Source organism: Pseudoliparis swirei, chromosome 7 (assembly GCF_029220125.1).
Source record: "Pseudoliparis swirei isolate HS2019 ecotype Mariana Trench chromosome 7, NWPU_hadal_v1, whole genome shotgun sequence".
Lineage (NCBI taxonomy): Eukaryota > Metazoa > Chordata > Actinopteri > Perciformes > Liparidae > Pseudoliparis > Pseudoliparis swirei.
This window is the reverse complement of record NC_079394.1, coordinates 26,862,671-26,887,792: the sequence shown is the minus strand read 5'-3', so window position 1 is coordinate 26,887,792 and position 25,122 is coordinate 26,862,671. Positions and strand designations below refer to the sequence as shown.

Here is a 25,122-nt window from a genome sequence, read left to right as displayed (position 1 = left end):
CTGCTTCTAGAGAAATGCAGATAATCAATCGGGTCTTTGTGGTAACGTGGCACCCCGTGGGAGCTTTTCTATGCCAGGCGGTTTATTGGCACCCTCTATGACATTCATGAGCCGGATCATAGATAACAGATGCCAGTCGCTTGCAGTCTTCTATTGGGACGGTTTTTTCTACCCTCATTTTCTTCAACTGCATTCTTCTCTACAGCTGCAGTTCTTCTCAGTTTTTAAGAAAGGCTATAAAAAAAAAAACAAGCTTGGTGGCAAGTTGAACTCCTTCTGTTTTCTGGGCATTTGCATTCCTGTAGGGAGGTGGAAATATTTTCTAGAATTCGCTGTTGCGCCTTCTTTGACGACATCATGCTGTGATGTTTCTGTTTCTCCCTTTTCTGTTCACTTCTCCTTGGCTGCATGTCCTCATAATTATAATCCCACTCAATGCTGAATGCATTTTTATTTGTAATCGTTACTTTCTCTTTTGAAAAGCTTAGTATACGATGGCTCTCTTTTTCCAGCGATTCATTTTGTTGTTGTTGTGATAAAGCAGCTTTAGCTACAGCCCGTGCCAGTTATTGTTTACCCTGTTCCAGTCTCCAGATGCGACTTGGTTATTGCTCTCTCGTCTTTGTATTTGGTGTCTTCTACACTTTACTGTGGAATGGAAATGCAGTTTCTCTCATTAGCGTGTGAATTACCAACAAGGCCAGTGCTGATGGCAACCGACGGGCCTCGTTCATCAGCATCAAGTCCCGTTAATGCCGGTTTTATTCCATATTTTACTATCTTTCAAACCCGTGTGGAAATGTTTACATCTCTAAATCAAACAACCTAAAGCTATTTATTATCTCGAACGTACATTTTACAGTCGTCTTTCTTTTTCGTCAGGTTTGGACATGGGATGAGTGGAATTATTATAAGTGGAGCACAGTTAGTTTTGTCAGTTTAAATGTCTTTCAAGGTGATCAACGACTTGAAGGCGGCGTTTGCGTTGGCAAAGCCCTGACATGCTGTTCATCTTAGAGACGACACACGTTAGTCTCCGCCTTGCTGAGAAGGCTTCCAAGTATGTTACATTCGTTTTGCAAAAGAGTTACACGGATAACTTACGGATTATGTAAACAATTTCACTCGTATGAATTTGTTTTTAATGACAAAATGTCTTACCATATTTCCATGGAACCGTAGCTGATGTCCAGCTCTTCTAATTGACTCACGAGAAGGGAAGTAAGCGTTGACTATTGATGTCACGCGCTCCTTTGACAACACATGATGATTGCAGTGTTATTGGTTGTTTTGGACAGATGGTATCACAGACAGTCATCCATTTCAAAGATGAAATCATTAACTTTGCCTTCCCGTAGTGCAGCCGAGTTTGTTTATCAGCATGCTCCTTATTTATATCGGGCATTTCAGAATCAGGAAACTGTGCCAGCTAGTGAAGTGTGAATCGATTGAGTTTAGGCCTTGGTTTGATCCACACAAACACAAGGATGGAGCCTAATAAGGAATACAAAAAACAAAGCTGACTTACTTTTGAAGTGAATTGATGGGCATTAAAAGCGGAGAGTTCGAAAAGTCCAACTCCGACCGCTTTAATGGAGATGGATTTTTAAGGCTATATTAATGATTTATAAACTGAAAAATAAAAACACATTTTCCTCCTGCAAATGTATGCTGTCGTTAAAAATAACATAATTATGATCTCGGGCTGGGATACTCAACTTCCTTCGCCGGTGGGTAACCTTCACAGCCAGTAAAACATTTTTTTATTAGATAGAATTAATAAACATAGTCATCTCGCTTGGATTTATTTCCTTCTTCAAATTAATATAGGAAAGTTCAGAAGGTGGTCTTGGGTATCCTCCCCTGCAACTCTGAACCTGAAACTTGTGTCTTGTGTTTCTCAAGCCCGTTAATTTTACTGCAATAGGGTCTGACAATCTTAAAGTTATGTGGACTAAAACCGGCAAAGACCTTTAATAGTTTGAATGCTGTTGATAAGGTTTTCGACACACACACACACACACACACACACACACACACACACACACACACACACACAGACAGAACAAACTGACCGTTACTTATCCACCCGTCCATGGCATTTGTTCCTTTAATGTGTTGTGAGAGGGCGAGGACCTGCTGTAATTGAGTTGTCACTCCCACATAGGATCCCTTCACTCTTTAGCTTCTTTAATCTCTTCTCCTCCATCTGATCGCTTTCTCCTGGTGGATATTCCCACCTCTGCGACACAATGAGATTACGCAGCTAGAATCTGTAAGGCAGTGGGAACCCGCTATTGTTTCTTCGCTATTAAAAGCTTTTGCCACAGGGAGAGCTCGTTGCGGTCCCTCCGAGGCTGCCATTAACGGAAAGTGTAATTATATTTGTGTTGTTTCGTTTATTTTTGGTATAATTGCATTTTGTGCAGCTGTGGCAATCTTCCTCTGTTCATGTTTTTGCATTTCCATATTTCTGTTGCTCTCTGTCTGTTTTCCGTCACTTAGTCCACGACAAACTCACTTGTGTTGCACACTAACTGTATTTCTTATTTGTATTTTCTCAGGTGCGGATTGAGACGGCTACAACCCTGAAGCTCAATATCCTTCTTGTACCAAAATGATTTCAGGCATCTTTGTTGGCGTCCGTTCTTTGGTCAGACAAAGCAAATAAAGAATGTTTCACTGCGTGTGTTGATGAACTGCTTGTAAATCGACCCAAAGCAGTTTGATTTGATCCTTAACTCACGATCACCTGTCGACGACTTTGAGTTCCGGACCGAGCAATTCCTCCCAGTGAGTATATCTCTCCCCAAAGTGGAAACTACTATACATGCTTTTAATTCAGTCACTATCGGGATCGCGATTTCACAACATTCAATGAATACATTCCAACCCTTAAATTCCCCTTTCTTTGCGTAGTACCTGGAGTCCATCTTCGGGCTGCTCTTCCAGCTGTTGCAGCAGGTGACGGAGTGCGACACTAAGATGCAGGTGCTCCATGTCATCTCCTGTGTCATTGAAAGAGTGAACATCCAGGTGAGATTTGAGAGGTCAAAAAATAGTTTATTGTAATAATTTCTTCACCAACCATCAGTTGCAGTATGTGAAGTGGACTCGAGTCAAACTCACAGTGTCTGACGGAGCCCTTGTGTTGGACTCAGGCAGAAAAAGGGTAGACAATGCAGAGGTGCCCTAAACTGGCCAATAGGGGGCGACGCCTTTAGGAGTCCGAATGTATAGAAGTCTGAGAAAAAGACCCTACTTCTCACTTTATTTATTACGTCAGTAAACATGAGTTTATAGTTTAAAGTCTTCTTTAATACCGCATGATGTTCAGTTGGTAAACGATGGTCCCATTGAGAGTAACGGTGTGCTTTAGGATGTGGCTACATTGTGATGGACAGGTCGCTTCGCCATCCTCGTCTGGTCTGGGAGTCGTCTCTGTTTGCATTTTACAATTTTGTTTGTTTTTTGTAAATTGTGTTTATTCTCAAAAGCAGAGTACACAGTTATACATTGAACTTGTCATTTTTCATTTTTCCCCCCATCCCAACACAGAACAAATCGAACAAATCGCACTGCTTGAATTGTCAAAAAGCACATTACAGTATTAGTAGTTCAAGTATTACACAAAAATGAAAATAGTGTAGGAGGCAATACAGTCAAACAGAAACCAGACATGAGTTTGAGAAATTGTAAATTATTGCTAACTATTAGTTCCTACAACAGCGTCAAGACATGCATTTTACAAATTAAACCCCTTATGAGTTTTGTGTTCAGTTTATGAGAGTTCAGTTCCCCTCCACCCTCTCCTGTTACTTCTGGTTGCAAAAATTCAAGATGGCGTCGGCCAGCATGTAGAACCCGAAGCTTCGAAAGGGCAGTTGACAAACCAGTGGGTGACGTCTCGGTGACGACATCCGCTTCTTATATACGTGGAGCTGTTAAAATATGCAGATAGAAAACATCCGTCTTCCTGCCCGAGCCCTGTCCTCAACAGATAGCTAGTCACTGGTGATTTGTCTCAGCCTGCGGCAGCCCTCGGTTACGTGTGCGATCTCTCATTTACCGAGACGATAGGGTCCCCTTTCTGCAGTGCTTTTGTGGATTTTTATTATAATTTTCTGAGCATCCAATAAATTGTTCTAATCCACTGCCAACCCTTAAAAACCTCACTTTCCATTTGACCCCCCCAGGCTCCTTTCAGATCTGTTTAAGAACCTTCTTTTAAACGTTCCCTTGACATGAATGTTTCACAGAAATGTCTTTCATCTTTGTGAAGTCTGCCTCAGTCGGCCTCAGTCGTTGGCCCTGGCTGAACTTCAAGAGACGGCGGAGGTCCCTTTTAATATTCTAAATCTTCTCGCGAGGGATTTCAAACCCACGACGAGTGGCAGCAGCTGTACAAACTAGACGGTGAAACCATGAGTGCAGCTTGTGTTGAAATGAACATGATGACAGATATGATGAGACTTAGCTTCTTTCTCTGGTTCGCGTGTCTGTTTTTCTCCCCGTCTATCTTTCTCCTCAAGTCTATATTAGTCTATATTTAATTTTTTACTCCAGCCAACTCTTTTTATAAAGGTGTAATGTAGCAAAACCAATCCCAGTGTGAGGCCTGCAGCCCGGTCACATGGGCGCTGAGTCGGCACCAAAAGACAAATGTCAGAACACCTTTTGAAGTACGTGTGTCAGTTCTGTACGATGAGTGATGACATCCACTTGGTGTCGCAACACCCAGATGTTTACAAGTTTCAAGTTTTTATTTGTTCGAGAGGGACAATGTAATGTTTGGAAGTGAAAGACGTTGAGGGAGGAAGAATGCATACAGCCCAGTTGTGTTTTGAGAGCAGATAATGTAGTTATTTTAGTGTGGAGCATAGATTCAGGTGAGATATGTTGCCGTAAGATCCACCGAGGACACGGCCGTCACGTTTTCCTTGGAGCCGGTATGTTTTCAAAATGCATGCTGAAGATTAATAATGTTACTTTACGCACAAGTTGAGCTCTAATTGTAGTTGCTGTAGCGGCCATGGATCTACAAACACTGGCATCAATGCGTCAGCCGGATCGGCTTCCATGAGAGCAATTACAGAGGGTGGGCTTCAGGAATCAATAGATCGCCCCCAGTGGAGCTTTTTTTTCCCACTGAAAATATATTCTGTATTTTCAACAGCCTGTCCAGTATTTTCTTTTCACATCTGTTCCTCTGACGCATGCTTTGAAGCAGCTAATTTGGGTTGATAGTGGTAAAGGGTAAGGGAGTCTGAATTCACCGCGGGGGGAAAAAATAACATGCAAAGCTTTGCTCACTTTTCTTTTGTGCTGTATACGGACTCTTAAAACACGTTCAGGCCAACTAAGCTCGCTCTGCTGCGATGCCGGAGTTGTTTCCAAGTGGGTTCAGGCATCTGAGGCCGGCCACGGACACCCAGTTGTCCTCGCCAAGGCGCAAAAATACGACTTCTATCATCTGCATCATCCACAGTAGAATCAAACGTTGTTTTGACGGCAGTTAAATACTTTAACTGTGTCGGTAGATGCGGGTTTGAATGTGTTTTTGCTTCTTATTTTTCAGATCCGTCCATACGTAGGCTGTCTGGTGCAGTACCTGCCGCTGCTCTGGAAGCAATCCGAAGAGCACAATATGCTTCGATGTGCCATCCTCACGACGCTCATCCACCTGGTGCAGGTACGGGGGCGCCCTCGACTTCCGCTGTTTGACGGCAGCCACACAGGCGCTCGGTGCCAGCCGAGCCGAATCCACCCAGTGGGTTATGTTTATGCACCACCTGCAGGCAATAAGCGCCACAGCTGCGGCGCTTCTCGTTTGCCACCTGTGCCAAAAAACAATAAACTTCAGCAAATGTCAACTGCCTACATTTAAATGCCAACCAGCTAGAAACGGCAAACTAGTTGATCGAGAGGGAAGTAAATGGAGAATTCGGTTTTTTTTCTTCAAATGTGTCATCTGGGAAAGGGGCCCAATGTTAGGCTTTACGAGACTCGACAGCAGCACTATAAAAAGGGTTTGCTGTCGGATAGGAATGCACTGCCTAAATCAGCTGCCTTAACCCTCCTGTTACCTTCACATTTACAAACATATTTTACCCTCGGGGTCAATTTGACCCCAGCAATTAAAACCTCCAGAAAATTATTAGAATTAATATTGTTTCCCAAGTTTAAGTGTGAGGTACTTTATGTTTGTTTGTTGACTACCTAAATAGCCCTTTAAAGATATAAAAAAGTTGATATTTCTTATATGTTTGACAGTGAAAAACAGCCTGGGGTCAAATTGACCCCAAAGAACACCGACATTAAACATTGAATGGGGTCAAATTGACCCTAAAGGTAACAGGAGGGTTAAAATACGCTCGCATGTTTTTGATCCGCAACACACTTATGGCTGGCTCACTGTTCTGCAGCTCTCATTTCCCCCCCGTGATCACAAGATAAAAGCCCGTTAACAAAACTATCGACATTAGACATAACCAACGCAGGCCACACAGCATCTTCAATTTAAAGTGTATCACGTTCATTGTTCATAGTGAGTGGGCTTACCAGGCTCCTGCAGCAATGACAGGTGTCACTGCGCTGTGGGAGGAGAGAACGGTGGTTTTACTTGTTGGGCCACATGTTGCTTAGGCTGAGTTCCAAAATGTCTGCGAGGGAGACCTGGGTCAGGCGCATTTTCCCAAAACGACAACAACTGTTGTTTATTTATTTTCAACGTGCCACCATCTGCCAGAGAAGTGTGACCTGACTGCGATCAGGCCACCTGGAGAAAAATATCAATCCGATGTATCGCTGAAGTCGAGAGGAAGTAGCCAGGGAGCGAGAAGCATCGCAGCAGCCTGCAGACAGACTGTGAGCTCCGCGCCTGACACTTTGCTTCTCAGTGGGAGATGAAACGCTCGGTGATAAGAGACGCACTCCCTTTGGAGGACTAACACGAGTACACATCTGGCAAACCGTGGGAGGCACTGAAGGTCTTCAGCCGAAGGGGCTTGGATTAGCAAAATCGTGTCGCCACATACTAATGTATATTTTTATAGAAAGATGACGTTGGAAAAGAAAGAAAACAAGTCTGGTTGAAGATCTGAAGTTACGACTCGGTTCAATTTAGTTCAACGCAATTTGTTTATTCTAAGCTATAGATGCACATTTTTATATTTTTTTGTTTGTTTGCATTAATTGATCAAAACGGTCTTTATTGGTGAAGGTTGGATTTTCTTATAGTGTTGTATAGAAGTAACAACATTTGTTGAGGTCAGGGTAAACATCCTTTTTTAAGCTATTTTGCCAACTGAAGCTTTAAATAATCCATATCTAGACTATACCGATGAAGTCTGCTCATAATAATGAAGATATTACAGATATAGTTAATAACAAAGAATAATAGAATATTGTTGGTACCTAAACTCACAACAGGAGCTCACTTATGCGCTTTAGAGACGGCGCAGTAATGTGGGAACATTAGAGAGATGTGTGCTGCTCTCCACAGATGGATACGAGCAGAATGATTTTAATGCCGCACAAACGTTTCGTGTCTTCCAATAATCAATCGGGACTGAGTGTAAACACTGTGCTGTGGATATTAAAGTGTCTTTCAGACTCAAAGCACTTCAAGAGATCAATGTAGTGAAATCCATCCCACTGTGTTGACTGCGTTCCCAGCGGCTCGGTCTTATGGTGGTTCGACACGAGTGAAAATCCTTGACGATATTGATAAAGCATAAGAAGTAACGGTTCATGGGGCCAATTTCTGGTTTGTTACCTTCGCATTGAAGATGCGGAAGGTTATGTTTTGATCGCCGTGTATTTATTTATTTGTATGCGTGTTACTCGCATAACTCAAAAAGTATTAAACCGGATCGCATGAAATTTGGTGGGATGATTGGTTATTATCTGGGGACCATTTGATTAGATTTTGGGATTGATCGGGTCAAAGGTCAAGGTCATGAAAAGGTCAACATCTTATTTTTACCATAGCACGGTCAATTTTTATCCAATTGCCATGCAACTAATGCCAAAATGTTCATAATTCAATGCCCAATCTTGTGATATGCGAAGGTATGCGCTCTACCGAGTGCCCGTTCTAGTTTGTTTTGTTTTTGTTTCATATACATAAGATTCTTTGGAACAAGTTAGGGCACTTATAAGCTAGATAGCTTCAGCCTTAACCCTTTCGGTCAGCCACGTGGATCTTTCTTCTTTTCTTCTTTTAATTACTGGTGCTTGTATATTTTGCTGATCGAAAAAAATAAATGAACTCAAACTTGAGCTCGGTCGTGCAGTTGTACCAGAGCCTCTTTCCTCAAACCACTGACTCTATGGGCCCATGTTGTTTCAAAAGAGACGTAAAATGTACAAAACAATTCCCCCAACAGATTTTGCACCATAAGGCGTGAATATAGCAGCTAAACATACAGACAGAGGGACACTATTTATGATGCCGTGCTATTGAAAGTGGGAACAGCTGCTCGCGCCCGGAAGCTTGTTGTTAGACATGCATTTTATTGATATATATATGTATGTAAATAAGATGTGTGTAAGAACAAGTTATGCTCTCCTACTGGCAATGTAGCGAAGGTACAGCGTGCTCCGTCAAGGTGTTTGCATTTAAATGAGAGAGTTTTTCTATGAATCCCATCGTTCTCCACTCTGCTCAGGCGGCCTGCGTGGAACACACTGTACTGTTCTTTTTTTTCTTCTTAGTTTGGCATTGACTTTTTTTGTTTTGTTTGTGATTGTTCTCGCAGGGCCTCGGGTCGGAGTGTAAGAACTTGTACTCGTTCCTCCTCCCTGTCATCCAGCTCAGCACCGACGTGACCCTGCCGCCGCATGTGTATCTGCTGGAGGATGGACTGGAGCTTTGGTATGGAGTTACACGTTACATACTATATATATATATATATATATATATACACACATATATATTTGCAAAAGTGAGTTACGCAGCGGCAGATTCCTGAGATATCTTAACATTGACCAAAACAATAACTTCAAAGGCAAGAGTGTGAACAGCTTCAGCCAGAGTGATCGTCTGTGGACAACATATATATACGGTATATACATATATGTATATGTTGTGATCTATTTTCCTTTTCGCATGTCCAGACCACACTCACGACATCCATACTATGACTTTAGCTCCCTTTGGCTCTCTCCCTCCTTTTCTGTCAACGCAATTCACTTCAAGTCCTCCTTTTCTATATTAGTCATCCTCATTCTCTGACTCTCATCGAGTCCAACCAAATTCCAACACTTTGCAGAGAAATGGGCTCGCCGTGTAAATCTCGTTATAATTCGCCCTTCCACAGACAACCGCTGCGCGGCGGAGCCGCTCACGCACTCTTTTTGCCTTTAATGTTATTGCTTTGGTCCGTGTTTAGATATCTCAGGAATCCGCTGCTGCGTAACCGTATGCTCACTTTTGCAAACGCGCTACGACCGCAAAAGGGGTCGGTTCAGCAGAAGGGGCTTCGCCGGGCTGCCTATCATCCCCTCTTAATGTGTTTTATTCCCCGTCTGCGGCGAGCTGCGGTCTTCAGCAGGCTGCGTGCGATCGTGGTACAAAGCCTCTGTCTTGTGTCTCTATCCCGCCTGTTATTCTGCGCGATTAACAGTCATGCTCTATTTGTTTGCTTTTGTTTCCAAAGTCAATCTAATTTTCTTTTGCTTTTATCTTTCATCAGCTGATTTTCCTCGCTCGCTGCGGCCCTCTCAGTATCCGTCAATCTGGCGGTTTATTTCTATTAGTCTGTGAAGCATGCATTCAATCTGTAACGCATGTTGTAGGTGAAATCCAGAAACCTTTATTCAATTTCTTTGGAATATTTTAATTTCCAAATATTTTTCACAGTGCAAGAGAACATGCATAGCATACTACATTGATTATTACCAGCAACCGTCACTTGAGTGTTTCCTATAAGTACTAAGTATAACATATCGTAGAGGGTTTCCAGTTCTTAGCTGTCAGTAGATCTTACTGAATACATTCCTTTGACGTACGAGTGACGGTGACGAGAGGTGCCTGATTAATTCGTCATTTTTAATGAGGATGGATCTTTGAGGCAGTCCAAACCTAACTACAAAAAAGCTTAGTTGCTTTAAGCAGTTAATATACTTTCTGCCTAATAGGACATAAAATGTGTAATTTTTTTAACCAAACCTATTATAGGTTACAAGAGCCTATCTGACTGTACACAATGAGACTTAATTTTTTTCATTTTAGTATTGAATGTTTGAAACTGTTGTCATTATGTCAGTATCTCCTCTGATTCATCAACAAATCATCAGATGATGTTTCTATTTTTATCCCATTTTGCCAAACCACTACCACCTAGCCTCTTTCTTTACCCTTTTATTTTCTTTTACACCCACATCACCGTGTATTATTTATCTCTGCCTTTGTGATGCCCGTGTTATTTTCTTCTTTTTTCCTCTATAATTTGTCCCGCTGTACTTCTTTTCCCATTTTCTTTTGCCACCTCCAATATATATATTTATGTTCTGCTTTCTCCCAACTTCGCTCATGTTCCATTTCATGCTCTCCGTTGGCCTCTCTCTGCATCTCTTTTCTCATGTCTTCCCTTCTGCTTCCCTCCCTGTCGTCATGCAGGTTGGTGACTTTGGAGAACAGCCCAGCCATCACCCCGGAGCTGCTCCGAATTTTCCAGAACATGTCAGCATTGCTGGGTGAGCTCACATGCAATTTGTTTGTTTGCTAGTCTATCTTGCTGTGCGAGTTTATGTGTGTGTGTCTGTGTGTGTGTGTATGTGATGTGCGTGCAAATGAGTTTGGATTTTCTTTCCACCCTCATGGATTTTCCTATTAACATATACATTGAATTAGAAGTTGGAAAGGAAGGTATTGCATCAACATAATAGTCTCGCTTTTATAATGCATTTTCCATTTTCAGTTTGGTTAGCATACGGTCGCATCATGGGGGGACATACAGCATGTGTTTGAGTCTGTGTGCGGTTCAGAAGAGAGACTCATAAAAAAACCATTTCACCACAAAACAGCGAGAGGGGAAAAGCCGAGGCAATCTGAAAGAATGCACCGGCATCATGTGATCAAATACTTTTAAATCGCAGAGAGGCTGAGGGAACGAGGACAGAAGAGAAGTCGATGCAATCACGCAACACGGTCCTAACTCTCATAGTTTCATCTCTTCTTGGTAGCGTAGCATTCAGAGATCTGAGGCTTTGGCTTTGCGGTAGTCTCGAGGCAGCGGGGGCCGAGACTCTGAGTGGTGGCATATTGAATGAACCTGGCTGGATGATTTATCACAGGCCCGGAGCGGCGGGGCGCCACACTTGTGTGAGAGATGAAAAAGCGTATTGATTGGGTGCTCCTGCGCATAACAAGAGAGCCGGACTAATGCGAACGCTGGCGTCGCCCGGCGTACTGGAGCATTTGATATCGCGTGAGCGGGGAGTACATGAGGCGAGCAAAGGGACTCCGAAACACCGTTACAGATGGATGAAGAGGGAAACGGGGGAGGATTTGAGGAATTTAACGAGCAAGCGGGGGATGGGAAGTAATAATTCAGGAAATGATTTCAGGAAAAAAATGATGATAGAGTGACAGGCTGTAGTGAAGGTTACACAGAGGAGGTGTCCGCCATGGATGGATGGAAAGATCAGAGAGGCCTTTTTTGCCTTTTTATATAGTGCTCAACAGGACAGGTCAACAAAGGCTGTGTGAACTACAATTTTTTAAATATAATGTAGCACAACCAGTAATGTTTACTGTGAGAGCGTTCTCAGGCGATTAGACTCAGAAGGCTGGAATGTGGCGAAGACAACTTCTGCCTCCAAAAGCCCAGCACTGGCAAACTGTGCTTTAAATGTATTTAAGTCAGAAGGGGTTCTCACACTGTGACTTCACAACAACAGTGCTGACACGTAAGGGGGGATTTTAAATTGGTCGGAGGAGGGTCGAGAGAAAATGGCTGGTTGGATGGAGCTAAATGAAAGCCAATACTTTAAACTACCTTCCCTGATGTGCAGATAGTTTGTCACAAATCACCATTATGAGAAGCTGTCACTGGAAAGTGTTTAGAAAAGAGCAAAACTTGGCAGTTGATTGGAAATACACAATATTTGTCTCACTCTTGCTGAAGCCCGTTGTGAGTAGAGCGAAAACACCTGTTCCATCGCGAGAAAGCCTTCCGGCGCCCCTTCTCTGCTCCTCCAGGTCCGTTGTTATCGCAGCATCTACGCCAGGGGTCAGGAACCTTTTTGACTGGGAGAGCCATAAAAGCCAAATATTTCGAAATATATTTCATTGAGAGCCATATAGTATTTTTAACGTATAATAAATTAAATATGTCTTGCTTTTAATGCGACTTCTGGTGCTGCATGATGCTAAGGGGGGGTGCAGGTGACTTTTCTTTGCCCACACGCCGGCATCGGAGCTCTGCAGCACGTGAGACGGCGAGCCGAGAAGTGTTAACGCGACACGTAGAGACAAAATGACATGCTGCTGTAGAGACGATCAATAACAGACGTTTAGTTTAATAAAAGAACAAAGACGTCTTTAACCCTCCTGTTACCTTAGGGTCAATTTGACCCCATTCAATGTTTAACCCTCCTGTTACCTTTATATTTAGTGACATATTTTACCCTTGGGGTCAATTTAACCCCAGCAATTAAAACCTCCAGAAAATTATTAGAATTAATATTGTTTTCCAAGTTTAAGTGTGAGGTACTTTATGTTTGTTTGTTGACTACCTAAATAGCCCTTTAAATATATAAAAAAGTTGATATTTCTTATATGTTTGACACAGTGAAAAACAGCCTGGGGTCAAATTGACCCGAAAGAACACCGACATTAAACATTGAATGGAATGGGGTCAAATTGACCCGAAAGGTAACAGGAGGGTTAAGAAAGGGACCTTAAATTACTTCTGCTGTAATCTGGCGCGATAGAGAAAATTACAGGGTGGCAGGCGGAGAATTTTTTTTTTTTACTCTAAATTGTCTGGGAGCCATATGCCGTCACCGGAAGAGCCACATATGGCTCACGAGCCACAGGTTCCCGACCCCTGGTCTCCGCTCATCTCCTCAGGAGCCGGCCCTTGTTGTTTTGAACAAAAAACGGACGCTTCTCCGCGTCGTCTCCGAGCCCAGCCCGGCGCTGCCGGTAGCCCCTCGCTGGTCCGTGCTCCGGATCGCCGGACACGAACGCATTCCTTGAAGCCCGACAAGGGGGGCGGTTGTGGCTCGGAGGGATGACCCCTTCACTTTAATCAGCACGTGGCAACGAAGACACGGGAACCGGGCTCGGGTCCGAAGAGGTTGTCGCGTTTATTCACATCCAACGAGCCACCTCTCGCTCATGCACATCATAAAGATGGTAAACTCATTACGATCGCAGCCTAATGTGTTCGGAGCTTGCGCCCACGTCCACTGGGGTCGACGTCGCCTCACTTTGTGACCCGCTTCTGCTTACTGTTATTATTGTCATCTTTGTCTTGCTTTTTCTCTGGCTGTCACAGACACATTAAAGCAAAGCAAATGGAAAACAGCTTTCACATCTCTCCTGGTACAAGCTAACAGCATTGCATTAGTAAAATGAATAAAGACAAATACAAAATGATAGTTAGACGTCTTTTGTCCCTTTTCCCAGCTTAAAAAAAAAAAATGCAAGTCAGATTTGTAGATTCATGAGAAAAACATGAAGTCCATTTCAGCTGTTTTCGCTGCAGTATCTTCCGGTTGTAAATGTGCTCCTGTGTCTACAATTGATTTAGTGATGTAACAAGCGGACCTGAAAGTAAACAAATCCTTGTTGTCCCAAAATCAACTCTTGTCGCATTGCAGCTGATTTTCAGAACGCTGGGTCGAGAGTCCTCCGTCTCTCCGGTTATTTCTTAACTTTTAAAGCGCTTCAGTCGCGTTGAACTTAAATAAGGTGGTTAATGCGACTATAAATGGATGAATTCAAAGATGCTTTGATGAAAAAAGGTACAGTCATAGGTCAGAACAAATTAGCACGGTTTTAAAATACATGTCCTTTTGAAACTGAGCACGGAAAAAACGCGGAGGATCATTTCACATTCAACAATCATGCATTCATTTACATATATTGATGAAAAGTCACACGGAGGAAATTAACTCGGCTGGACGGTCGTCATCTTTGGCTGTTTTTTTTTGTACCGGGGGTGGGGGGTTCATTTATTTGAGTCCGCGGAGGGATGCGGGCCTTTCAGAGAGTCTGGCTCGGTGTGCTGTCGCAGCCTGCCAGGTGCGGGGGCTGGCCGGCCTGATGCAGAGCCCCGCTCCATCACTCCTAAAATGAAGCAGCGCATTCCCTAATTAGGATGTCAAGAGCCTCGCCTCGATTGTTGTAGCACTCCGCCCTGTATCGCCGCCCCCGCACGCCGACTAGTGACAATGGATGCTAAGCAGGGGAGTTTTTATTTATTTGGGTTAATGCTTTCTCTCGTTGGCGTTGCACTGATAGGTGCGAGCGAGTGATGGAGCTAGACTATCCATGCATGTGTGTGTGTCATTTAATAATACTAAAAGGAAGGCGTAATGGATACGGAGCTGCTGGAGGACTTCAAGCTGAACCAGATGGAGGAAATTTTTTAGTTTCCTATTAAAAGCAAAGCGCAGCAGCAATAACACATTAATCAAAAATGTAAAGGTTGTTCTTCTAAAGCGTGCGAGATAAGGAATAAAGGTCTGTCTCTATTAATGGATCCAGTCTTCGTTATCTTTTTAAAAAGTGTTCTCGATAGATTAATGGTTTAGTCTATTGGCATTTTAGAAAACGGTAAGAAAAAAGAAAAAAACTTTCCAAATTCACAGAAACTTACCATGATGCCTACAAATAGTTTATTTTGTTTGACCGCCAATAAAGTAAAAAATAAATAAAATCCTCACATTTAAGAATCTGATTGGGATTTTTGTTCAACCTAATTTTTAATCAATCGTGTCCGCACACAATGTTTACGGTTGATTAGAATAGACGAGTCAATTTCAGCCTGACCTTGCTGAAGTGGGTTTTAGAGCAGGAACCAAATTGGGCAGCGAGAATACATCTGCGTCATGATCATCCCATCAGTTGGTAATCACTGGTGCAGCCACAGGCGAGTCGGACCATCCCCACCAAGATCAATGACCCTGTATTGAGAGAGCGCTCCGACTCTGTTTTCCGCCTGTGACAGAAGGTGGGCTCCCGGTTCAAATCAATCTGGACATTCCTCGTCAGAGGACAGCTTTTTACTCCCGGCTTCTCCACCAGAGGTAATGACTGATTATAGCGGCCGCAGATGGCGAATATGTTTGGCTATGCTTACTGTGTCGGGTTGGCAGAACTTTTTAGGTTGATGTAAACGCAACAGTTTAGTGAGTGTAATTCTCTGCACTCGTCCTTTTTTCAAAATGTGATATTATTAGAATAGTAAGATATAGTAAACATATTATTATCGGCACTACAAAACATGCTTTGGCTTTTCTCCAGAGGTCCGTGTTAAGTTTTCTTTATTTTCAGTTCTTAAATAATAATAAAAAACCAGCAAGAAAAAGGAGGAGACTAGTCAATTGTCCTTTTTGATGTATGCATCAAAACCTCCAACCCTAAGTGACCTTGTAGTGCATCAGCACAGATTCTAGCACCACTTCTTTGGTATTTGTCAACTTTCCGCCACTTTGCAAACATTGTGACCCCCGTGACACACACGATACAGAGAGCAGTTGGGTTGGGAGATGACCAACATTTTCCCCACCAACGATTAAAGTACTTCAGAGGCCGTTATCTGTCAGATGTGAGGCTCATTTTAATGTTGATAACCGAAGCGGATTGCGCATCACATGCCCAGAGATATGAAGGATGCTTAATCAGTGCTTTAGCAGCTGTTTTGGGGACTATTTGACTGTGTGTGTGTGTGTGAAAATGTAATTGCATTTAAAGTATTGATTTGGCAAAATACCCTATTCTCTTTTCGAATAATAATCATAAGCCGTTTCTAACATTGTGTCCATGGCCATTCACTTGCATGGGAGAACACCGTAGAAAAAAATACGTTCCAAAATAATTCATTCCTATCCAAATCTCACTAAAGTGAAAAAAATGACCACACTTAAATACGCATGAATCCATTTGTATTCAACCAGTGATGCCTGCAGTTTTGTTTGTATCTTTGTCAGGGGGGAAAGATCAAAGTTAATGAAGCCCTATTTTCTTTTTTTAACTCACGGTTACTGTATCGCTGATACAAGATACATTTGTAACCTTCATCTAATTTTCTTTAAGCGACAGCACCAGTCGCTCCTCGTGTGAGGTTCACCCCCTCTCTTTATCCCAACACTTCATTCTGGTCTATTTGTTTTAGTTACACAGTCGGGATCAAGCCAGATGACTAACACGCGGCGCTCCCATGCTTTTGTCACGTGAAACTGTGGCAGATGCATCAATGCACAATTACTTTGAAATCAATCATTTAAAAGTAATTATGTGCAATCTCCGTACTTTACATGTTTGTGTTTTTTTTTCTCCTCTCTGACGGGGTGAATTCACAAAAGGATTGTGCGGCTTTGTGGCTGCTGATCAAATAACAAAACACACGCGTGTAAATCTCGGTGCAGCTGCGCTGTTAGCACGTATTTACATTTGGTAATATGAACATGGTCGGTGCACTACTGTTTCTTTTTCTTTGCACATGCTTCGGTGACATTTTTTGGGGGGAAATTGTCACTTCGGCCTGTTTTTAGAAGTTTGTGAGACGCTGAATGACATTTCTGTCATTTGTCTGCCGCCTAAAATCACATTTTACTAATTGTTACCGTCGCATTGTAAATGTGGAAGGTTGTGTTTTGATCGCCGTGTATTTATTTATTTATTTGTATGCGTGTTCCTCTCATAACTCAAAAAGTATTAAACCAAATCGCATGATTTGGTGGGATGATTGGTTATCATCCGGGGACCATTTGATTAGATTTTGGGATCTATCGGGTCAAAGGTCAATGTCAAGGTCATGAAAAGGTCAAAATCTTCTTTTTACCATAGCACGGTCAATTTTTATCCAATTGGCATGCAACCAATGCCAAAATGTTCATAATTCAATGCCCAATGTTGTGATATGCGAAGGTATGCGCTCTACCGAGTGCCCATTCTAGTTATTATTTGGTTTGATCAGATTTTCTATCAGAATGAAGTTACCTTTACACTGAAAATAACCCTAACCCATTAAGTGAGAGGAGACTTTCTTATTATGCACCCACTTCCGCGTTGGCAGACACAGAACCGTAGTAATGTATTCTTGTCCTCGGACATGCTTTCCTAATCTGTCCTTGTTCACACACTGTTACAGCAATCTGTCGCCTCTGCTTTACTCCCCTGTCAAATGAGCAGCCGGGCCCAGCCACAGGAAAGCATACATTGCATCGTGGAGCGCTCCGTCTTTCCCTGTCTGGCCCCTCACGGCGACCTACATTTCAGCGCCCGTGTCTATACGGCACAGAGCGGCGGTGGAACCCAGGGTTCGTACGGTCATGGAAAACCTGGAAAAGTCATGGAATTTTAAAATGGTCATTTACAGGCCTGGAAAAGTCATGGAAAAAACTTAAATCATAAAAGTTTGGGAAAAGTCATGGAAATTGCTAAAATCACATGTTCATTTATGCCGAGTTTGAAATAATTAATGTTTTTTAAAGAAAGACGCTCAAAATATAAGCCGGCGTACGCTCTCAATACGCAACATTTTCAAAAATGTTCATGTTTATACCGAGATTTCAGTTTGATCATGGAAATTTGGTTTAAAGTCCTGGAAAAGTCCTGGGAATCCACTGGTCAAAATGTGTAAGAACCCTGGGAACCGTCAGAGCACAATTGGTGTCGCTTTGTTAACTTTATTCATATAGCACCTTTAAAAACTGAGTTTACAAGGTGCTCTACAGAGAATCAAGGCAAAACAAATAGAATGGTAAGATGCAAATATAAAATAAAAAACAACAGACAAACTAAATTAGGGGAACCAAAGAACTGCATAAAAGGACGAAGGACGATTTGCTGACTGAATTGTCCCCTGAGCTCCACTGTGCACCTGCACAGATGGCGGCAGACATTATTGCCGTCGCCGTCCTGCGGCTGGCAGATGGCGGCAGAAGTCTTCTTGCATGTCACCTGTAGGAAGCAGCGTTGGTTTGGTCGACACCTCCAGTACTTCCTCACCCGGTGACTTCTTCTCCCAACCACGATGAGGAAGATAGACGTCCATGAGGTTCAGCTGCTTCATGGAAACTGGGATTCAGAAAGTTTGCTCGAAACTTTTGCTTTGCAGAGAGCGTCGGGGGACCGCGAACATTCCTGTGCTGTCGAACAACAAGACGGAACAACGCATGAGACTGACCGTATTCATGCTTTGGAGGTTTCAGGTCTCCGAATGTTGAAATTTATTTTCAGGAACTGCAAAAAGAGTCTGGTGGATGAGCCATATGATTATTGCCTGAAATCCTGTTTGTGTCTCTGTCTGGCCGTCTGTCTATCTGTCTGTATATCTGTCTGTCTATCTATCTGTCTGTCTGTCTGTCTATATATCTGTCTGTGTCTGTCTATCTATGTCTGTCTGTCTATCTATATGTCTATCTGTCTATCTGTCTATCTGTCTATGTATCTGTCTGTCTATCTGTCTCTGTCTGTCTGTATGTACGTACTGTCTATCTAAACTATATGTGATTTCGTCGATCCTGTTGTCATGAGAGGTTTGTTTGAGCTATTTTCAAAATGAGTTATTTGTGTTCCAACAAAGTGATTTAAATTTGTTTTTGTCTGGAGGAATCTGGTTTAATTTATTATTAAAATATTATTAGATTAATCAATTAGTTGCTTAAGAGAAGAAAAAAAGAAAATTGTTGATAATAATTTCACTTTAAATAATTAAAAAAACATTTTATGGTTCCAGCTTCTTAAATTTGAAGATGTGCTACTTTTCCATTTTTCCTAATTTGAATGATTTTTAAATAGTGTTATACTTGTGTTCGCCAGTAGGGGGCAGTAGCGGGTTTTGCCATGACTGGTGCCGTAATTCTTGTCTTAAACAAACAAGTTAGACCAGCGTAACACAGACAGTGACGCAGCTGTTGATGCGAGTCTCTTGGTGTTTACAGGTGAGAAACGTACATAAGCACCATATATATATTAATGTTATGTTCGCTCGCTGATATATTTTGACAGTTATTAACTGTAGAAGTTAAAGTGAAGACAGTTAAGTAAGGCTAGCGCCGTTTAGCTAGCGGATGTTAATCGCGCGCTAGCGTTTTAGCACCATTGTACAATGTTCAATTACATTGTTCCATGAAAGATTAGATAGTTACGTGTTGTGTCCCGTGACAGATATAAACAGTAGTATGCACACACATAAGTACATATTTACATACACAACGTGTACATGCATATCAAGTTTAAACAGGTTTCCTGGTGGAAGTCACTTGTCAGTGCCTTGGATCTCCGTGACCTTGTCCGTCACCATGGAAACGTTGTCACGTGACACTCTGGTTCTGTGACGTCGCAAGTCACAGAACCACGGAGTGACGTCACGGAGCACCGAACCAGAGTCTGTATATAGAGTGATTTCCAGCAGGATTTCAGTCTGTGAATCTCACAGAAACCCCTCCACCCCTTCTCCATTCAGCCACTTCCTGGGGTGTGGGCCTCTGATGAGATATCACAGACAGGGTGGGTGGGAAGGTTTATTACAATATATTATTGGATAAAAGAGGAACAAAAGGAATTAATTTCTAAAATAATTTAGAAATTAAAAAAGTGTTCAAGTGCACACAATTCAGGAAGTTACTTGATTTGTAAAATAGTGTAACGTGGGACTTGTTAACCTGTGTGATTGTCGCTCAAGTGGGCCGTAGAGATGTCTCTGAATGGGCCTCGCTCCTATTCACACCTGGCCATAAATATTACTGAATATTTCACATATATATATATATATATATATATATACACACACACACACATTATATTCTTATTAGAAGGGTTTGTGGGCACTGACTTAGTCAGAGCAGAGGACCCCCAGCCCGTTGTCACCTTTTTCACCCCTCATGAGTTTGCAGGTATGATTATTAACGCCATTCTGAACATTTTAGGTAAGGAAAGGTTTGCTTTAAATGATAACTGTTAACAAAGCCAGTTGGAGCATCCGTTTAGCCTTGACCGACTCTGAGGATGCTTGCTTTTTTTTGGCTTTTTCCTCCGCTCGACCCTTTTTGAAACATCTGATGTTCTGTTTCAGACATGAGCTCCGAGAACCTGCGCACCTGTTTTCAGATCGTTAATGCCTACTTATATTTGTCTGCCACAGACTTTCTGCAGGTGAGACACACACACACACACACACACACACACACACACACACACACACATACATTGTACAGGACTTCTACATGCTCAATTTAATGTCTTTCTCTCCACAGAACTATGCAGAATCTTTGTGTCGGTCTTTCTGCAACCTGCTGAAAGACATCACGAATGAGGGACAGGTTCAAGTGCTCAAGGTACAGTCCACCCTCTCACACACAGAACTACGCATCTCATATCTGTTTATTCTTTGTCTCTCGCTCTTTAGTTTTTCATCCTCCCTTCTTACTCTCTCCCCCCCCCCCCCCTCGATGCGAGGGTCCGAGTACGATTAGTAATATTGGGCTTTACGAAATGATTGAACTGAACTGAATAAAACATGAACACTTAACTGTTTATTCGAGAGAACTCAAATGTGCTCGAGAGCATTTTGCTAAAAGGAAACTAATTAAAATAGCTTATTGTAGCTTTTGCGATGCACCCATTTATCTAACACCGGTGCTTCTCTGGGTCAAGAGGATCCCCAAACCTTTTACTCGCATCGCTGCAAAGATAAAAAGATTAGATGAGAATTAAATGACAATCATATGAATACAGATATCAGTCCGTTTTTTAAGTGTGTGTGTGTGCTTGAGCAGTGTGTGTGTGTCGGTGTGTGTACATGTGCTTGAGCAGTGTGTGTGTGTCGGTGTGCACATGTGCTTGAGCAGTGTGTGTGTGTCGGTGTGCACATGTGCTTGAGCAGTGTGTGTGTGCAGAACTATCATAAGACCACGGAGCTTTATCTCAGCAAAGCTCGGTGGCATTACGTCGCATCTGGCTGCTGCTAATCCTTTGTTCTTGGGGAAAAGAGCCAGCAGAGTCGTTACACCTGTTAACCTACACAACACGTGCACACTGCAGCTCCGCACACGCGCAGGGATCGGAGTAATCGGCATGCGTCTCTATGAAAAGTTCATTACGCGAGACAGATATCGCCTCTCGCTGCCTGCGTGCCCCGAGTTTGCCCGCTGCCCTTTTAAATTAAATATTCCCGTTTGATGGTTTAATTTGCAAAAATGTCATTTGCATTGTTACAGTGTTACATCAGCGTTGCCGTGGTCTGGATTTATATTACAGTCTAATGATGATGGGATTATCTTTTACTGGTTTGAAACTAGTCTCTGCCCTTTTTAAGATGAGTTCATGTGGCTGAATGTATATATATATATACAGGACTGTCTCAGAAAATTAGAATATTGTGATAAAGTTATTTATTTTCTGTAATGCAATTAAAAAAACAAAAATGTCATGCATTCTGGATTCATTACAAATCAACTGAAATATTGCAAGCCTTTTATTCTTTTAATATTGCTGATTATGGTTTACAGCTTAAGAAAACTCTAAAATCCTATCTCATAAAATTTGAATATTTCCTCAGACCAAGTAAAAAAAAAAGATTTATAACAGCTGACTGTTTGTCAAGGCTCAGGAAACCCTTGCAGGTGTTTCGAGTTAATTAGACAATTCAAGTGATTTGTTTAATACCCTACTAGTATACTTTTTCATGATATTCTAATATTTAGAGATAGGATATTTGAGTTTTCTTAAACTGTAAGCCATAATCAGCAATAAATCAGAATAAAAGGCTTGCAATATTTCAGTTGATTTGTAATGAATCCAGAATGCATGACATTTTTGTTTTTTTAATTGCATTACAGAAAATAAAGAACTTCATCACAATATTCTAATTTTCTGAGACAGTCCTGTATATGTATGACTGAACCTCTCTGATAGTCTATGCTTCATGAAGCTTGGCTGCATGGCTGCTACTGTGGATTTCATTCATTTTGAGCGAAGTCCACATTAAAACGTGACGGCTCATCCTCACACCCCATGTAGAATGCCGAAAGTGCCTCTGAATTAATATTGTACTCTCTTGTTTCATATTTTGGCTTTGTTCTCTGTTGCCTTCGCCGTAGAACTTGAGTATTCTCTATTTAGTTCAGCTTCCTTGCCTCACGCTGAGCTCATTTAAATGTCTCGCCACGTACTGGAGGTCAGACACTGGAATATAATTACGCTCTTTTAAAACCTCTCAAAGAAGCGGCTCCTGCTAACCTCCCTTTAACCCCCGTGCGCCCTCCTGCTCTTTGTCTTGACATCGTCCCGCGCTCGACCCCTACCGGCTCGAGTTCTCCGCTCTGATTCCTCCCGTCTTTCCTTGCTGCCGTCTCCTAACTCCCCTCTGTGGCCTCTCATCCTCCCTCTCCCCGTGTCGGCAGGTGGTAGAGATAGCTCTGAAGGTGAGCCCCGTACTGGCGGCCCACATCTTCCAGCCCCTGCTGCCAGCGGTCTTCAGAGGCATTGTGGACGGCGAGGTGAGTTTAGCCTGAACATCTTGCACAGATCTGCACGGGGAACCTGTAATGGTGCGGTGCAGTGCCTATGCTGCATTGTGTTCACTCATTACCTTCTTCTTTTACCGAACGGTAGAATGCATAGTACGAGAAGGCTCCTGAGTGTACTTTCAGTTACATGAAAAAGCATTATTACGTGGAATATACAGTGGTGTTTATTGATCTTCAGCTCAGGTAAGGGTCCCAGGCCTTTTAAGGATTGTGCTGTGTCAGAGGATCTTCTTTCGCCGTAACATGCTTAATGACATGGCGCTTTTTGTAAAAGCCTTTGTTTCTGCACCCGCATGGAAGATAACGATTCACATTGCTGTGTGTGTGTTTTGCACAGAGGTATCCCGTGGTGATGTCTACCTACCTAGGAATCATGGGCCGCATCCTGCTCCAGAACTCCAGTTTCTTCTCCTCCCTGCTCACTCAAATGGCCTCCGAGTGCAGCCAGAAGGTGAGCGCCGATGTCCGCCCTTCATATCTGTCCACTCGGCACCGCCGGCCCTTTTGAGATGTGTGCCAGAGACACGACCTGCAAAGTGCCTGTTAAAAATGAATCCTGAATGGGGGAGGAGTAATGAGTCGAGGAATTGCAAAAGGTAACACATTAAAGTTTGGAGCTGTTCCCCCTTCAGCATGAAACTAAACTATCTTTTTGTGTCTGACCCAGAGCAACACTGACTTTGTCATGTTTTTACATCGTTGCCTTAATCTAAATAAACGAAAGACCTGGAGTTGTTGCCCCATCATACCCCTCTTCTTTTGACAATAGAGGACGAGTAAATGAGGCAAAACAAATGAGGAAGGTCAGGTTTGCCGTCTTTTATGAGCATATCCAAACCATACTTTTAAACATCATGGGTTGCCGTGAGTCGTCAAACACTATTCATGCCACTCTCTGTTGATCTCTCTTTAAAATATTGAATCGCCTCTCCTCTTTCGTCCTCGACATTAACCCCTCCGTATCTCTCCTCCCCTCCCGTCCACGTCGTCTCCTCCACCCGTCTCGCTCTCTCTCCATCAGATGGACCAGTTGTTGGGCGGCGTGATCGAGATGTGGGTCGACCGCATGGACAACATCACTCAGCCGGAGAGGAGGAAGCTGTCGTCGCTGGCTCTGCTCTCCCTCCTCCCGTCTGACAACAGGTGGGCAGCATTCATTTGTCTGCAGATGGGGCTTTGAGCCGGCGAGAAGTGGATGTCAGCCACCTCGTCAGCACAGCTGGCACCGGGGCAAATAAGGGGGAAGTGAAGAGACGCGTTATTTACTCAGCTTGTGTTTGTCTTTGTGGAGTAAAGCTAGTTGCTCCTTTGGCACTAAAAGGAACAACAGAAAATATTTGCCGCTGTTTAAAAGTTTGATAAAGATAACATGTCTTTTCCCTACAGCTGGAATATGCTGCACACAATCAACAGACTTACACCATATGGGTGCCAGTATTGTGTGACAGCAGCATGTGTGTGTGCGTGTGTGTTTATTTATTACCGTCACATTGAAAATGCGGAAGGTTATGTTTTGATCGCCGTGTATTTATTTGTATGCGTGCGTGTTTGCGTGTTATTCGCATAACTCAAAAAGTATTAAACCGACTCGCATGAAATTTAGTGGGATGATTGGTTATTATCCGGGGACCATTTGATTCGATTTTGGGATCGATCGGGTCAAAGGTCAATGTCATGAAAAGGTCAACATCTTCTTTTTACCATAGCGCGGTCAATTTGTATCCAATTGGCATGCAACTAATGCCAAAATGTTCATAATTCAATGCCCAATCTTGTGATATGCGAAGGTATGCGCTCTACCGAGTGCCCGTTCTACTTTTTATTGAATTCGTCAGCTGCTTTTCCTCCAATGTGACAGGACGTCGATGCGTTGAAAGAACGAGGCCCGTTTGGCCTTTGGTGAGACGTACGTCTTGCTTTCTGAAACTTTAGTGCAATCTAAGGGAAGCCGGGATGTTTCAGTTTGTATTTAACATGCACAGCCATGCGGCCGTTTTCCCGAAAGATTGCTGGAGTCATCAGAACCTGTTGGTATTCTGTGTACCTCCAGGTCATCACCGCTGACACTTTGCTTTACGGAGGCAGAGCGGCAAGGGCCGTGACCTCAGGAAATCAATATGCACGTATTCATTGCATGGATCTCCTGTCCTCACATTCGGTCTCATCGTGATCATAACCGTGTCTTCTCAAAGTTAGGAGTTGTGTTCAGAGGAATTTTTCTCCATCGACTAAAAGTTCATATCCATGTTTTTGTTCTGCACCTATAATTAATAGCTTTTTCATTTAATTTGCATGCTGGTCAATTATTACTCGGGGAATCAAACTCTTCTCCAGTGTGACATCATGCAGTTATTTTCTTTTTTTGTTGTTGTTTTTAATTACATTACATTACATGTCATTATTCTC

General features: G+C 42.7%; 1 protein-coding gene across 1 annotated transcript in view; it reads left to right on the top strand.

The window, feature by feature from the left end:
• The window catches only part of ipo11 (importin 11), a 97,919-nt gene that overhangs the window by 46,742 nt on the left and 26,055 nt on the right, over positions 1-25,122 (top strand). Inside the window, exons 17-27 of the mRNA XM_056418731.1 lie at positions 2,565-2,598; positions 2,753-2,793; positions 2,920-3,036; positions 5,579-5,692; positions 8,763-8,878; positions 10,625-10,701; positions 20,262-20,341; positions 20,443-20,523; positions 22,591-22,686; positions 23,054-23,167; positions 23,738-23,859. Of these exons, the coding sequence (XP_056274706.1) occupies positions 2,565-2,598; positions 2,753-2,793; positions 2,920-3,036; positions 5,579-5,692; positions 8,763-8,878; positions 10,625-10,701; positions 20,262-20,341; positions 20,443-20,523; positions 22,591-22,686; positions 23,054-23,167; positions 23,738-23,859 (992 nt within the window). The remainder of the gene's footprint in view (positions 1-2,564; positions 2,599-2,752; positions 2,794-2,919; positions 3,037-5,578; positions 5,693-8,762; positions 8,879-10,624; positions 10,702-20,261; positions 20,342-20,442; positions 20,524-22,590; positions 22,687-23,053; positions 23,168-23,737; positions 23,860-25,122) is intronic.